The sequence below is a fragment of the Taudactylus pleione genome, unplaced genomic scaffold (assembly GCF_031769625.1).
Source record: "Taudactylus pleione unplaced genomic scaffold, aTauple2 ptg001443l, whole genome shotgun sequence".
Classification (NCBI taxonomy): domain Eukaryota; kingdom Metazoa; phylum Chordata; class Amphibia; order Anura; family Myobatrachidae; genus Taudactylus; species Taudactylus pleione.
Window position 1 is genome coordinate 696,586 of NW_028285842.1, and position 18,327 is coordinate 714,912.

Consider the following 18,327-nt stretch of genomic DNA (forward strand, 5'->3'; position numbering starts at 1 on the left):
CTCCTCCTACCCCATATACCTACACCCATATATATATATATATATATATATATCTCCTCCCACCCACTGCACCACATACATACATATCCCCGTACATCTCTATACATATATATCCTCCTACACCCCTGCTCGCCACATATCTCCACCCCACACATCCCTGCCCCTTATATATTCTATACATATATACACAACCCTGTCCCCCATATGTCTACACTCCTATATATACATATACAGATATACCCCTCCCACTATATAATATACAATTTTTTTTTTTACCATTTCTATACAGAGCAGATTTTTTTTTTTTATTTATAAATAAATTTCTTGTTTTGCACAGTGATATGTGGTGGCGCGCTGTTGTTATTATATAGGGGAGAGGGGACCATACAGTGATACATGAGGGGGATTAACACAGCTCCCAGCACACACTGATATGTGGTATTACTATTATATAGGGGAGAGGGGACTGTACAGTGATATATGAGGGGGAATAACACAGCTCCCAGCACACACTGATATGTGGTATTATTATTATATAGGGGGGAGGGGACTGTACAGTGATATATGAGGGGGAATAACACAGCTCCCAGCACACACTGATATGTGGTATTATTATTATATAGGGGGAGAGGGGACTACAGTGATATATGAGGGGGAATAACACAATTCCCAGCACACACTATGTGGTATTATTATTATATAGGGGAGAGGGGACCGTACAGTGATATATGAGGGGGAATAGCACAACTCCCAGCACACACTGATATGTGATATTATTATATAGGGGAGAGGGGACTGTACAGTGATATATGAGGGGGAATAACACAGCTCCCAGCACACACTGATATGTGGTGGTATTATTATTATATAGGGGGGAGGGGACTGTACATTGATATGATGGGGATAAAATAGCTCCCAGCAGACACTGATATGTGGTATTATTAATATATGAGGGGAGAGGGGACTGTACAGTGATGTATGAGGGGGAATAACACAGCTCCCAACACACACTGATATGTTATATTATTACTATATAGGGGAGAGGGTACTGTACATTGATATATGAGGGGGAATAACAGCTCCCAGCACACACTGATATGTGGTATTATATAGGGCAGAGGGGACTGTACAGTGATATATAAGGGGGAATAACACAGCTCCCAGCACACACTGATATGTGATATTATTATATAGGGGAGAGGGGACTGTACAGTGATATATGAGGGGGTATAACACAGCTCCCAGCACACTCTGATATGTGGTGGTATTATTATTATATAGGGGGGAGGGGACTGTACATTGATTTGATGGGGATAAAATAGCTCCCAGCAGACACTGATATGTGGTATTATTAATATATGAGGGGAGAGGGGACTGTACAGTGATGTATGAGGGGGAATAACACAGCTCCCAACACACACTGATATGTTATATTATTATATAGGGGAGAGGGGACTGTACATTGATATATGAGGGGGAATAACAGCTCCCAGCACACACTGATATGTGGTATTATATAGGGGAGAGGGGACTGTACTGTGATATATAAGGGGGAATAACACAGCTCCCAGCACACACTGATAGAGATGGGAGTTGGATGGAAGATGTGACAGGATGGGGATATGCACAGTATTATTAAAACTTTATATGACTATTTCTAATTAGCCAGTGTCTGTGTCTCTGCTCCCCCATGTACTAGTCCATAGTATTTTTATTGTGACTGTCTTGTAACACACACGTAATACCACACTTACTATATGGCCTATAGAGCAGCTGTAGTTAGTCTGCCACACTGATATTCTTCTCTTTTACTAATGTCTAATATAATTTATTGGTATTTAAGTGTTATTTTATTGTTCTGTGGGTTATATAGGGTAAAGATATGACTGATATAAAGGAAGAAGATATAGAGGGAGAAGAAGTGACGTATATGAGGAGGGATCAATGTAAGGAGGAGGAAATCCCCACAGATATCGGCACAGGTGAGTAATAAACACTTTTTACATAAGTGACACATTCTCCTTGTTCAGTCACTACAGCAATCTCTTATCTTGCGCCAAATTCCTGTGCCTGGATACTGAAGGTAAGTATCGGGGGAGTTAGGGTTAGGGACTAAGTGGGGAGGTTAGGGTTAGAAAACAAAGAAGGAGGATTAGGGTAGGGAGAGGGGGAGGGTTAGCATACCAACCAAGTGTCGGTATGCTAGCCCTTTTGGGATTCCAGCGCAGGCATATCATACCACTACTGTTAGTACAAACTAATTAGGGAATTGTATCTGCCCAGTGGTAGTCAGGAGCCATCAGCCCCTATTATACTCCTGCTCTCCCCCTCACATCATATCACTGTGTGTTACCAGCCCAAAGATCTGACCAGTCTCCTCCCCACACTCTCTGGTGTATCTCATACTTCAGAGCCATCAGCCCCTAGTATACTCCTGCTCTCCCCCTCACATCATATCACTGTGTGTTACCAACCCAGAGATCTGACCAGTCTCCTCCCCACACTCTCTGGTGTATCTCATACATCAGGAGCTATCAGCCCCTATTATACTCCAGCTCTCCTCCTCACATCATGTCACTGTGTGTTATCAGCCCAGAGGTCTGACCAGTCTCCTCCCCACACTCTCTGGTGTATCTCATAAATCAGGAGCCATCAGCCCCTATTATTCTCCTGCTCTCCCCCTCACATCATATCACTGAGTGTTACCAGCCCAGAGATATGACCAGTCTCCTCCCCACTCCCTCTGGTATATCTCATACATCAGGAGCAATCAGCCCCTATTATCTCATACACCAAGAGCCATCAGCCACTCTTATCTCCTACATCAGGTGACATCAGCCCCTATTATCTCATACATCAGGAGCCATCAGCCCCTATTATCCTCATACATCCTATCTGGGTTTCTAGTCTTTACTATGGGTTAGTGAGCTTGAACAGGAATATAAGCACTAAAAAGGTAATGTGTTAGGCTCCGTCCCAGCCCCTATATAACCTCTCCTTTCTCAACCTAACCTCTAAGTTATTTTTTGTGCCTTATGGTGCCTATCCATTAGGCGACCTGAAAGTCTGAACGTCTAGTGTTCAGACCTTCAGGTCGCCAAAGTGCGGTGCCTGCACTGAGCGGCGTTCACTGAAGGAAGCCCGACCTATCTCTGAACATACTGAAACTGACGAGCGTCGTCAGGTTGACAGGCATGTTCAGTAGATAGTCGGGGATTGCAAGGACCTCCTGGTTTTGGTTGGATTGTTCACAACGTCGAGTAATGAATAGGCCCCTTTAGGAGGAAGGCTTGTTTATAGCTAAAATTATGTGTTTTATTTTATCAGTGTTTTGTTAGCACCTCAGTCCTTGTTTACAGGCCTCAGTGCACTAGCAGAGCAGGGCTTAGTTACGTACCTGTTCTTCTAACTCAGCTCCTAAATGGGGGTAGCCTCGTCACTGTCTTAGTGTCCAGGGCCCTGCCTAAGCAAAAAGCAGGTGACAGTACCTGATAGGAGCTCCGGAGTCGATGGGCAGTCACAGCTTAGTATTGTAGTAGTGCTGGACTGCGACGGTGCCAACTGGAGGTAGACATAGTGTTACAGGTCTGCCCTGTCATACTGCTGGGGATGTGAGGACCCTAGACATACTGTCACAGATCTGTCCTGTCACACTGCTGGGGATGTGGGGACCCTAGACGTAGTGTCACAGATCTGCCCTGTAACACTGCTTGGGATTTGAGGACCCTAGACATAGTGTCACAGATCTGCCCTGTCACACTGCTGGGGATGTGAGGACCCTAGACATAATGTCACAGATCTGCCCTGTCTCACTGCTGGGGATGTGGGGGACCCTTAGAGATGCATTGTATTATATCTTATGGGAATATCTTAAAATGAACACTAATTATAGATATTTTTTCCCTGTTCTAAAAATCTTTGACATTTCCTATTGTTCCAACCTGTTTATTGAAACATTTATGAGATGCCTCCTTATATACTTGGTAAATGCTCCATAGGGAGTCATACCTAGAGAGCTTTCCCTATCCAGTATATATGGTAAGGTTACTGTACACAGATCACCTGATAATCACATATATACAATGTACTCGGTCATCGTGTGTCTCCTACAGATGGACCCAGTAACAGAAATAACCCAGAGAGATGTCCCCGTCCTCTTTATTCCCAGAGTTGTACAGTGCTTAATCACAGGATCCCACAGGAGGATCAGGTAATATAGGCTCTTCCCGAAGATTGAAATACCAAAGTGACTTTTTATTAATTGACCTGCATCTAATTGATTGTCTTACATGTTGATGTAATACTATTATAATATATATTCTGATATAATTTACTTACATTTTTAAAGTGTTGTTTTTTGGGTAATTTAGAATGAAGACCTGAATGATATGAAGGCAGAAGATACAGAGGGAGAAGAGACGTATGTGACTGATATAAAGGCAGAAGATACAGAGGGAGAAGAGACGTATGTGACTGATATAAAGGCAGAAGATACAGAGGGAGAAGAGACGTATGTGACTGATAATAAGGCAGAAGATACAGAGGGAGAAGAGACGTATGTGACTGATATAAAGGCAGAAGATACAGAGGGAGAAGAGACATATGTGACTGATAATAAGGCAGAAGATACAGAGGGAGAAGAGACGTATGTGACTGATATAAAGGCAGAAGATACAGAGGGAGAAGAGACATATGTGACTGATAATAAGGCAGAAGATACAGAGGGAGAAGAGACGTATGTGACTGATAATAAGGCAGAAGATACAGAGGGAGAAGAGACGTATGTGACTGATATAAAGGCAGAAGATACAGAGGGAGAAGAAGAGACGTATGTGACTGATATAAAGGCAGAAGATATAGAGGGAAAAGAAGAGACATATGAGACTGATATAAAGGCAGAAGATATAGAGGGAGAAGAAGAGACGTATGTGACTGATATGAAGGCAGAAGATACAGAGGGAGAAGAAGAGACGTATGTCACTGATATGAAGGCAGAAGATACAGAGGGAGAAGAAGAGACGTATGTGACTGATATGAAGGCAGAAGACTTAGACGGAGAAGAAGAGATGTATGTGAGGGGTGATCAGCAGTGTAAGGAGGAGGAAATCCCTACAGATATCAGCACAGGTGAGCAATAAACACTTATTACAGAAAATAATCACATATTCTCCTTGCTCATTCACTACAACAATATCTTATCCTACACCCACCTCTGTTAGTGAGCAGTAGGTGAGTGCATGATCTAACTCACTAGATATTTCATCCTGACGCGTTTAGTAGTTCCCATGCAGTTTCATCTGAGGAATAGCTTGTCAGGTTAAATCATTACATTTAAATGCCCTCATAAACCAATCAATTTGTGTGTGTATATATAGAGAGAGAGAGAGCGAGCAAGAGAGAGTAACAAGACAAGAATGTGTGTATAGAGTATAAAATTAAACACCAAGTGATGGATGTAAAAAAGGTATTGTGCGTACTAGAAAATCTGGATATTCTTATCTGAGTATGGTTCCACTCAAGGGTGATGGAAATCAAGATAAAGTCCTCTCCTAGGACACCTTTTCATCCACTTTTAATGGTCTCCATATCTGGAATACAGTCCAGCACTAAGCAAACAGAGAAGACTCATGTGGTAGTAATTTAGAATTTTCTATATCATCCCTGAGGAAGTTTGTTTTCACATGAAACGTGTTGGCGGTTCCTGTTCATCTTCCAAAGGCTCCCTCAGCCAGGGACGACCACTGCTACCGGGAGCTTCTACTTACTCAAGTGCAGTCTGCAGCGGTTGGAGCACCCTTTCTGTAGGATTAGCGTGAATTATATTGATATGGTGTTTGTATAGCTTTATATTGTATGTGTTTTGAATCCTATATTTTCATATGTAAAATCCCAAATGACTACACCCTGAATCTTCTCGGTGTGCTTGGTGCTGGGCTGTATTCCAAATTTATAGATCATTAACAGTGGTTAAAGTGCCCAAGTGGATGACTTTATCCTGATTCCCATTACCCATGAGTGGAACCATACTCAGATAAGCATATCCATACACTACCTATTTTACAGCCATCAATTGGTGTTTTATTTACTATTCTATGAGCGCCTGCTTGTTATGTTACTTTATTCCTTCCCTACCTTCCATGATCTCATGGGTACAGTGGCAGCCATGGTTTGGAGTTACAGTAAGGCCGGTCACTAATGTCCTATGTAATGACAGTACCCAGCAGTGACTGTATAAACTTTGTGTACACTGTAAACTTGTCAGACACATTTTCAGCAATCGTTCTCATGGGAGAAATAACATCCACCACTACCTGCTGGGACAGTATGTGATGGTTCTCTTGGGAGAAATAACATCCACCACTACCTGCTGGGGACAGTATATGATGGATCTCTTGGGAGAAATAACATCCACCACTACCTGCTGGGGACAGTATGTGATGGTGATGGTTCTCATTGCTTGTTACTCTCCTCCTTGTCCCTAATGGAGGGCTGTGGGGTTGCCATACTCCCTCTGGGGGGCTGTTGTCATTTCTGCCCATACCTGGCCCACTCAGGGCAGAGGAAATAAGATGTGGTAGAGGTGATGGGCTCTGGAGCTGGTGTTAGTAGTGGGTCACCCTGGCCATGCCATGCAACTTCTGCTGGTTTGTCATGAATCTAAACCTAGATCTAGTCCTTGGGGGGCTCTGGGAAATCTGGGAAAAGGAAGTAAGGAGCAGTAGGTGGTGGCACAGATATAGGGGGGAGGGGAAGCAGATAGAGACAGAGTGGATGAAGGAGGAAGGTGGAGTCAGCTGCAGAAGAGGATGGTGCTGCCTTACCGCCTCCCACTGGTTGCTGCCTGAGGTCCCCGGAGCTGGTCTGTTGGGACCAGATGACAGAGGCTGGAGCCTGAAGGGGTGGCTGTACTGACCTGGAGGCAGATGGAAATATACAAGCAGAGTGTAAATAAAACACCCTATGACAGACATAGGGACAGGACAGCACTTGGTTCCCGGTCACCTCCGGAGGCCACACACCTGTCTGTAGAGCCCAGCCCTCCTGTCTCTCCTCATGCCAGGTTGTTTCCTGCTTTTGACGGGCAACGGACTGCGCCAGCGTTAATGAGCGGGATTGCCAAAGACTTCCCCCTTGTGTGAATGGTGCAGGGCCTGCCTGCTCCCAGCCTATGTGTTGGCTTGCTCCGGGGGAACAGCAGGTGCAGGGCACAAACTGGCACTCTCAAAATACACAGGGCTCATTTCACCAAGTAAAAAAATGGACAGGGTGTGGCGCCCCGCTATAACAGCCAAGCTGTTAAAATCAGTAAGGAGGTACACTCACCAGAGCTGTAATTAGTGCAAATAAAGGGGGAAGGGTTCGTCCCAGCACAAGATCACCAATAAGTAGAAGGGTTAAAACTCCCACCCACCCTAGTTATGTTTAGATAGTGTTAGAGGTGCTCCCAGAAGTAAGACAATGATTCAAAAGGAACAGGAAGCTACTTCTCTATGGGGCACAGTCTGTGCCAGTTCTATAGTTTTTTACCAATATATAAGCCTTATGTTTTTTAAATGTGTACATCGGATAACGGACCTAATTGATGAATAGTAGATTGCCATCTAGTCCAGGTAATCCATTGTTATATTCTGTGTGGTCCATGTGTTGTTTTTTTGTGTGTTATTTTTGTATATATTGTAGAAGTTAGTCCAAACAAAGTCTATATATTGGTTAAACCCTACAGAATTGTAATTAATCAGGCAAGGTTTTGTGATTCTTACATAGTTATATCCATATGTAGATATATAGATATGTTGATGAGAATAAGATCCTATTTTGGGATGATCTCTTCTCCACTGTGTGATCATTTACTAATCTGGAATATAGCCCAGCACCCAACACACGAAGAGCCCCCAATTGATAAGGTGAATCTTAGGAAGAATTGATGTCCACAAAGTCTTGTTAGAATATAAGTGAGATTTATCAGCAATATAAATGTGGACAAAGTATTAGTGATTATAGGTAACACTACTATGCAGAAGCCAATGTAACCCAAGTGGGTTCTGCCTATAATACTGGAATTCCCTTCGTCATGATTAATATTAATTCTAGTACAATCTTGGTTCTCAATGGTCGGTGTGATGATCTCGGGACTTTCCAAACATCTGGAACATCTTGTGGTCGACTTGATATTTTATGATTTTCGATTCCAATAAATTGATAAACATTCATTGAGCAATAGTTCTATGATTTTAGTTATTAACTGTGTTTAATATCTACAAAGTGAAATGAAGGATTCTCCTTATATTTAATATCTCTCTGTCAGAGGAGGCTCTCAGCTTAGCCACACACTATTGTAACATGGAAAGCACAGAGCCCTTGGTTGCTCGCTACTTGTTTCCCCAGCCAATCGCAGCCTTAGTCTCTTTAGCCAATCACAGCCTGCAGTGTCTCCCTCCCTCCCAGCCCGCCAGTGCAGCGCATCAATCTGCTGAGTGCCCTCCAGGTCTGTCCCCAGCAGGGCCTCTGCATCCTCTACAGGGCGCATTGACCCCGGCAGCCACCGGCAGCACCATGTACCTAGTGCCGCAGAGACTGGACCTACTCACCCAGTGCAGTGCAGCCACCATCCTCCTCCGCAAAGATGAGCACTGCTCTGTCACTGCCCCATGTGTGCCCTGTATACGGGCAGCGAGCCAGTGTGACACCCCATGCCTGCCTACACTCCTCTGGCCAGCATCTCTGCCCGGGGAGAGGGTTAGGTGTATGTAGGCTTGAAACTCTGTGGTAGGGATGTGTAGAAGTGTCTCCCCCTGCAGTAGTGTGTGTTCCCTGTGCCTGCAGTGCAGCGCTGCAGCCTTAGATACATTATTACCTGGGCTTGGTATATCCTGGAAGGATCAGTCAGCAGTATTATTACTAATGTAGCACTGCCCATAGTACTGTCTGTGCTGAAACCACCTTTTTACCACAGCTACTAAGTACTCTTACCTCTTCCCTACCCCCAGTACTGACTGTCCCTAAGCACCTGCTTGCCCCAGCTGCTCTCTACCCTTACCCCCTAACTCCAGTACTGCCACAGCTGCTCTCTACCCTTACCCCCTACCTCCAGTACTGCCCCAGCTACTATCTATCCTTACCCCTAACCTAACCCCATCCTTGCAACCTAGTCCTGCCCCAGCTGCTATCTACCCTTGTCCCCTCCCTAACCCCCAGTACTGCCGTAGCTGCTATCTACCTCCACAGCACTGTCCCCAGTACTGCCTGTCCATAACCCCCTCCTTGCTCCAATGCTGCCCCATCTAACCTTACCCCTAGCACTGTCTGCCCCTAGCTCCATACTTGCCCCAGCACTGTCTCAACTGCTGTCTGCACTTACCCCCTCCCTGACCCCCAGCACTGCCTGCCCTTATCCCCTCTACACCCAATTCTCCCCACCTTTACCTCCTGTTCTACCCCAACTACTGCTTTCCCTTAGCCCCCTCTACCTCAGCTGCTATCTGCACCCAGCGTTGTCCCATAATATATGATGGGACCCAGAAACAGTGGAATAGAACCCCCATTTTTTGGAGTGAGAGGTCCCTGGGACCCACAATTTTTTTCGCTCAGCGCATTCACTGCACTGTAATATCATTGCATGTTGCAGAGTAAATTTGAGCACAAATGATTATAATAAAGCTGTAATCCCTGCTCTATACATAACAGCGTAACATGTCAGGTGATGAGTGTTACATTGTACCTTAGAGCATCGTAGTTTATCCATTTGATGGTGATATAAGGACCTTTGATAACAGTCTTTATTGGAAAATTACATTTATGGGACATTCATATATTATTTTATTCCCAGCAGATGGATGTAACAGAAGAAATATCTCGGAGGAAAATCCAGTTTTATCTCCAGATTGTGAAATAGATGATAATGACATTAATCAAGATTCTCTGGGACAAACCCCCATTACCCCAATTATACATCCAGTACCTCACATTGCAGATGTATCACCTGATCCTGTTTATAATGAGGAATGTTCTCTTGGTACATCTATTACATCTCTTAGAGTAGATAAAATATATCCCTCTTCTATAGATGACAAATGTCTTACACAGAACACAAAGTGTATTACCCATCAGCCAGCTAAAGTAGATGAGAGGCCATTTCCATGTCCTGAGTGTGGGAAATGTTTTACATGGAAATCACATTTTGTTACACATCAGAGAAGTCACACAGGTGAGAAACCATTTCCATGTACTGAGTGTGGGAAATGTTTTACACGGAAATCAGATCTTGTTACACATCAGAGAAGTCACACAGGTGAGAGGCCATTTCCATGTTCTGAGTGTGGGAAATGTTTTACAGTGAAATCATCTCTCGTTATACATCAGAGAAGTCACACAGGTGAGAAACCATTTCCATGTTCTGAATGTGGGAAATGTTTTACATGGGAATCAGATCTTGTTAGACATCAGAGACATCATACAGGTGTACAGCTTATTTCATGTTCTGAGTGTGGGAAATATTTTACACGCAAATCAGAACTTGTTAGACATCAGAGAAGTCACACAGGTGAGAAGCCATTTCCATGTCCTGAGTGTGGGAAAAGTTTTACATTGAAATCACAGCTTGTTACACATCAGAGAAGTCACACAGGTGAGAAACCATTTCCATGTTCTGAGTGTGGGAAATGTTTTACAGAGAAATCATCTCTTATTATACATCAGAGAAGTCACACAGGTGAGAAGCCATTTCCATGTCCTGAGTGTGGGAAATGTTTTACACGGAAATCACGTCTTGTTAGACATGAGAAAAGTCACACAGGTGAGAAATCATTTCCATGTCCTGACTGTGGGAAATCTTTTACACAGAAATCACATCTTGTTTCACATAAAAGATGTCACACAGATTAGCTCTTCTCATGTCCTGATCATCAGAAATTACAGAAATCAGGTCTCATTAGACCATCCTGTATTTACATTAGAGTGACTAGAGAAACCGTGTTTACAAATGGAAATTTATTTAAAAAAAGCAAGAACATCTTATTAAACAGTATTTCTCCTGACCGGGGGCTTCACTGACCGCTGACATTTCTGAATGGTCATAGTTTGTATTACTGTCCTCATTGTATTCTGCTGTTACTTTTCTTGCTTTTATCTATTTTGAAAGGAAAGTGGCTCTGCAGTGTTATAGTAGCTTTTGGAATTGGATAACCCAAGTGGTATAAGAAAGTGTAGGAAGACACGAGGATCAGTGACCAAGGCGGCAACAGAGTTCTGTCATCTAATAATAGACCATAAGGTCTGAGACCTGACAGACAAGTTCTGCCCACCAGCCCCCTCCCCTCTATTATAGGTTGCAGGAAGACAGGGTGCTCACAGCAATGGGAGGATATAAAGTTTTATATATAGTACCAGTCAAAAGTTTGGACACCTTCTAATTCAATGGTTTTTGTTTATTAAAATTATTTTCAACATAGATTAATGCTGAAGACATCAAAACTATGAAAGAACACATATGGAATTATGTTGTAAACAGAAATGTGTTATACAAATCAAAATATGTTTTATGTTTTAGATTCCTCAAAGTAGCCCCCTTTTTTTCTTGGATGACAGCTTTGCACGCTATTGGCATTCTCTCAATCAGCTTCATGAGGTAGTCTCCTGGAATGGTTTTCCAACAGTCTTGAAGGAGTTCCCAGAGGTGCTGAGCACTTGTTGGCTGCTTTTCCTTCACTCTGCGTCCAACTCATCCCAAACCAGCTCAATTGGGTTTAGGTCAGGTGATTGTGGAGGTCAGGTCATCTGACGCAGCACTCCATCACTTTCCTTCTTGGTCACGTAGCCCTTACATAGCCTGGAGGTGTGTTTATGGTCATTGTCTTGAAAAACAAATGATGGTCCCAGTAAGCGCAAACCAGATGGGATGGCATGGCGCTGCAGAATGCTGTTGTAGCCATGCTGGTTAAGTGTGCCTTGAATTTTGAATAAATCACCAACAGTGTCACCAGCAAAGCACCTCCACACCACCAGACCTCCATGCTTCAAAGTGGGAACCACACATGCAGAAACCATCCGCTCACCTTCTCTGCATCTCACAAAGACACGGTGGTTGGAACCAATAATTTCAAATTTGGACTCATCAGACCAAAGTACAGATTTCCACTGGTCTAATGTCCATTCCTTGTGTTTCTTGGCCCAAACAATTCTCTTCTTGTTGTTCATCCTCAGTAGTGGCTTCTTCGCAGCAATACGACCATGAAGGCCTGATTCATGCAGTCTCCTCTGAACAGTTGATGTTGAGATTTGTCTGCTACTTGAACTCTGTGAAGGCTTTATGTGGTCCCTAATCTGAGGTGCTGTTACGTAGCGGTTTCTGAGGCTGGTAACTCTAATGAACTTATCCTCTGCAGCAGAGGTAACTCTTAGACTTCCTTTCCCGGGGCGGTCCTCATGAGAGCCAGTTTCATCATAGCGTTTGATGGTTTTTGCAACTGCACTTGAGGATACATTCAAAGTTCTTGAAATTTTACGTATCGACTGACCTTCATGTCTTAAAGTAATGATGGACTGTTGTTTCTCTTTACTGAGTTGAGTGGTTGGTGCCATAATATGGATTACAACAGTAGTCAAATAGTGGTGTCCACTGTGTACTAACCCTACCTCTGCACAACACAACTGGTGGTCTCAAACACATTAAGAAGGCAAGTAATTCCACAGATTGACTCTTGACAGGGCACACCTGTTAATTCAAAACCATTCCAGGAGACTACCTCATGAAGCTGATTGAGAGAATGCCAAGAGTGTGCAAAGCTGTCATCAAAGCAAAAGGGGGCTACTTTGAGGAATCTAAAATATAAAACATATTTTGATTTAACACTTCTTTGTTTACAACATAATTCCATATGTGTTCTTTCATAGTTTTGATGTCTTCAGTATTAATCTACTATGTTGAAAATAATTTAAATAAACAAAAACCATTGAATGAGAAGGTGTGTCCAAACTTTTGACTGGTACTGTATGTATATATATATATATATATATATATATATACACACACACACACACACACACACACACACACACACACACACACACACACACACACACACAGTCAGGTGCATAAATATTGGGACATTGACAGAATTTTCATATTTTGACCTCTATTCACCACCACAATGGCTTTGAAATGAAACAAACAAGATGTGCTTTAACTGCAGACTTTCAGATTTAATTTGAGGGTAATTACAACCAAATCAGGTGAACGGTGTAGGAATTACAACGGTTTCTATATGTGCCTCCCACTTTTTAAGGGGCCAAAAGTAATGGGACTATCAACTCAAAAGCTATTTCATGGACAGGTGTGGACTATTCCCTCGTTATTTCATTATCAATTAAGCAGGTAAAAGGTCTGGAGTTGATTCTAGGTGTGACATTTGCATTTGGAATCAGTTGCTGTCGACTCTCAATATGAGATCCAAAGAGCTGTCACTATCAGTGAAGCAAGCCATCATTAGGCTGAAAAATCAAAACAGACCCATCAGAGAGATAGCAAAAACATTAGGTGTGGCCAAATCAACTGTTTGGAACATTCTTAAAAAGAAAGAACGCACCGGAGAGCTCAGCAACACCAGAATACCACGGAAAACAACTGTGGTGGATGACAGAAGAATTATTTCCCTGGTGAAGAAAAACCCCTTCACAACAGTTGGCCAAATCAAGAACACTCTCCAGGAGGTAGGTGTATATGTGTCAAAGTCTACAATCAAGAGAAGACTTCACAAGAGTGAATATAGAGGGTTCACCACAAGATGATGTGACTGCTGACAAAAGCAGCAGAATGAATTCTGAAGTGTTTTGGGCAATATTATATGCTCATATTCAGTCAAATGCTTCAGAACTCATTCAACAACGCTTCACAGTGCAGCTGGACAATGACCCGAAGCATACTGCAAAAGCAACCAAAGAGTTTTTTAAGGCTAAAAAGTGGAATGTTATGCAATGGCCAAGTCAATTCCCTGACCTGAATCCGATTGAGCATGCATTTCACTTGATGAAGACAAAACTGAAGGGAAAATGCCCCAAGAAGAAGCAGGAACTGAAGACATTTGCAGTAGAGGCCTGGCAGAGCATCACCAGGGATGAAACCCAGCGTCTGGTGATGTCTATGCGTTCCAGACTTCAGGCTGTAATTGCCTGCAAAGGATTTGCAACAAAGTATTAAAAAGTGAAAGTTAGATTTAGGATTGTTTAGTTTGTCCCATTACTTTTGGCCCCTTATGGGGCAAAAAGTGGGAGGCACATATAGAAACCGTTGTAATTCCTACACCGTTCACCTGAGTTGGATGAAATTACCCTCAAATTAAATCTGAAAGTCTGCAGTTAAAGCACATCTTGTTTGTTTCATTTCAAAGCCATTGTGGTGGTGAATAGAGGCCAAAATTAGAAAATTCTGTCAATGTCCCATTATTTATGCACCTGACTGTATACTTAATATCATGCAGCAATTGGATTCCACTACAAAGCTTTCACAGACCAGCAATGACTCTCTGATAAAGATCTGTTTGAGGTGAAGTGCGTCGGACCTTGCAGTTTAATAGATCTGATGTAACAAATCTTTTTTTTTTTAAAGTACCATTTATTGAATTTTCCAAATTAGCATCCATAAAATATACATGGAATATACAAATATCAATATAATATCCAATATGCTATAAAGAACAACATAGATGATACACATAGTCGTAATATAGCTGAAAAAATATTAAGAAACAAAAAAAAAAAAGAAAGATGCTAATTTGACCTTTATCCTAGTCGGAATTATATATTGACTTGGCCTAAATCCTAGGTCAAACAATCAATAATATTACCTGAGATAGTATATGAACTAATTTTTGGTAAATAGCATAAAAAACAAACACAAAACATGTAACACATAAGGAAAGAAGGGGGGGGGAAGGGGTATATATCTTAGTTAATTGAACAGAATTAGCTCCATCAATTTAAATATTATTGGAGTCCAATAAGAGTCATTGAAATGAGTAGGAGAGAAATATACAGTGGTATCTCTACTGTATCGACTAAGATGAATATAGACGTCAGTGTTAACAAATAATTTGATAATGTGATCCTGAGTAGATTTATCAAGAGTATTGATATAGGCTTCCCATTTATCATAAAATCTTTCTACTCCCTTATTTATGCCCGGCATGGTCGACCATGTGTCATAATATAACAATTGTAGCATCTTATGTTTGACTTCCACAAGAGTCGGGGATGATCTATTGGTCCAGTGTACTAAAATTACTTTCTTTGCTTACTTTGACCAAATTAACAATTGAGGGAATTTTTACATTTTTATGTGTTCCTAAATCCCATAGTTAAAAGCTAATGGGTTAGGTGTAAGTGTAAATAGGTTATTAATCATTTGAACTACCTTGTTCCAAAATTTCCGTATTTTGCCGCATTCCCACACGCAATGAATAAAAGTAGCGGTTACCATGTGACATTTAGGACAAATACCAGTTTCTGATTCGACCACGTGTTTATGCTGTGCTGGGGAAATATACGCCCTGTGAACTGTCCGGAAATGCACTTCCTGCAAATACGATGATTGTAATGTCCCTTAAAGAAGAATCCAGATATGTAGTTAAATCAGAAAGGGAAGAGATTCAATATCGCCATCTGAAACTAAGGGAATAGTAGATATGTAATGTCTTGTTTGCAAATACATATAGAAATGTTGCCTCAGTAATTGATATTTTTGTTGTAAATCAGCAAAAGACAATAGAGAGCCTCCAGGATCAAAGACCTTAGTAATGTTCGACAGACCTCTCTCTCCACCGAAGATAATTACTGTTAGTGAAGGGGGAAAGGCTGGGTTACCCCATAAAGGAGTATATGGAGAGTATAATTACTTCGTAATTTCTTGTTAATAGAAATCCACAAGTAATAAGTGATTTTGAAGAGAATGTATTGTAAAATAGAAGGAGGGATGTCTTTAATGTTGGAGTGTAATAACGCACTAGGGGAATACGGTGAGAACAATGCTAAATCCAATTGTTTATCTGTGTAGTTTCCTTTCTCTAATATCCAATCATTAATATACCGAAAAAATATGGAACGAGAGTAATTCTTAGGATCAGGGAGACCAAAACCTCCTTAACGCGAGTATTTGTCATCCTAGCCTGTGCTATACGTGGGCATTTACCTTGCCATATAAAATATGACTGCGGGTGTATCTGCATGCCCATATTCTGTGTGTGTGACTGCAGGTGTATCTGCATGCCTATATTCTGTGTGTGACTGCGGGTGTATCTGCATGCCTGTATTCTGTGTGTGTGACTGCGGGTGTATCTGCATGCCTATATTCTGTGTGTGTGACTGCGGGTGTATCTGCATGCCTATATTCTGTGTGTGTGACTGCGGGTGTATCTGCATGCCCATATTCTGTGTGTGACTACGGGTGTATCTGCATGCCTATATTCTGTGTGTGACTGCGGGTGTATCTGCATGCCTATATTCTGTGTGTGACTGCTGGTGTATCTGCCTATATTCTGTGTGTGTGACTGCGGGTGTATCTGCATGCCCATATTCTGTGTGTGTGACTGCGGGTGTATCTGCATGCCTATATTCTGTGTGTGTGACTGCGGGTGTATCTGCATGTCTATATTCTGTGTGTGACTGTGGGTGTATCTGCATGCCTGTATTGTGTGTGACTGCGGGTGTGTCTGCATGCCCATATTCTGTGTGTGTGACTACGGGTGTATATGCATGCCTATATTCTGTGTGTGTGACTACGGGTGTATCTGCATGCCTATATACTGTGTGTGTGACTGCGGGTGTATCTGCATGCCTATATTCTGTGTGTGTGACTGCGGGTGTATCTGCATGCCTATATTCTGTGTGACTGTGGGTGTATCTGCATGCCCATATTCTGTGTGTGTGACTGCGGGTGTATCTGCATGCTTATATTCTGTGTGACTGCGGGTGTATCTGCATGCCTGTATTCTGTGTGTGTGACTGCGGGTGTATCTGCATGCCTATATTCTGTGTGTGACTGTGGGTGTATCTGCATGCCTATATACTGTGTGTGACTCCGGGTGTATCTGCATGCCTATATACTGTGTGTGTGACTGCGGGTGTATCTGCATGCCTATATACTGTGTGTGTGACTGCGGGTGTATCTGCATGCCTATATACTGTGTGTGTGACTGCGGGTGTATCTGCATGCCTATATTCTGTGTGTGTGACTGCGGGTGTATCTGCATACCTATATTCTGTGTGTGACTGCGGCTGTATATGCATGCCTATATTCTGTGTGTGACTATGGGTGTATCTGCATGCCTATATTCTGTGTGTGTGACTGCGGGTGTATCTGCATGCTTATATTCTGTGTGTGACTGCGGGTGTATCGGCATGCCTGTATTCTGTGTGTGACTGCGGGTGTATCTGCATGCCTATATTCTGTGTGTGAATGTGGGTGTATCTGCATGCCTATATACTGTGTGTGTGACTGCGGGTGTATCTGCATGCCCATATTCTGTGTGTGTGACTGCGGGTGTATCTGCATGCCTATATTCTGTGTGTGTGACTGCGGGTGTATCTGCATGCCCATATTCTGTGTGTGACTACGGGTGTATCTGCATGCCCATAATCTGTGTGTGTGACTACGGGTGTATCTGCATGTGACTGCAGGTGTATCTGCATGCCTATATTCTGTGTGTGACTGCGGGTGTATCTGCATGCCTGTATTCTGTGTGTGTGACTGCGGGTGTATCTGCATGCCTGTATTCTGTGTGTGTGACTGCGGGTGTATCTGCATGCCCGTATTCTGTGTGTGTGACTGCGGGTGTATCTGCATGCCCGTATTCTGTGTGTGTGACTGCGGGTGTATCTGCATGCCCGTATTCTGTGTGTGACTACGGGTGTATCTGCATGCCTATATTCTGTGTGTGACTGCGGGTGTATCTGCATGCCTATATTCTGTGTGTGACTGCTGGTGTATCTGCCTATATTCTGTGTGTGACTGAGGGTGTATCTGCATGCCCATATTCTGTGTGTGTGACTGCGGGTGTATCTGCATGCCTATATTCTGTGTTTGACTGCGGGTGTATCTGCATGTCTATATTCTGTGTGTGACTGTGGGTGTATCTGCATGCCTGTATTGTGTGTGACTGCGGGTGTGTCTGCATGCCCATATTCTGTGTGTGTGACTACGGGTGTATCTGCATGCCTATATTCTGTGTGTGTGACTACAGGTGTATCTGCATGCCTATATACTGTGTGTGTGACTGCGGGTGTATCTGCATGCCTATATTGTGTGTGTGTGACTGCGGGTGTATCTGCATGCCTATATTC

At 42.8% G+C, this 18,327-nt stretch overlaps 1 protein-coding gene across 1 annotated transcript in view; it reads left to right on the forward strand.

Moving 5' to 3' along the window:
* LOC148442595 (uncharacterized) overlaps window positions 1–18,327 on the forward strand; it is a 69,076-nt gene that overhangs the window by 27,486 nt on the left and 23,263 nt on the right. Inside the window, exon 7 of the mRNA XM_088463776.1 lies at window positions 10,175–10,792. Coding sequence (XP_088319902.1) covers window positions 10,175–10,792 — 618 coding nt within the window. The remainder of the gene's footprint in view (window positions 1–10,174; window positions 10,793–18,327) is intronic.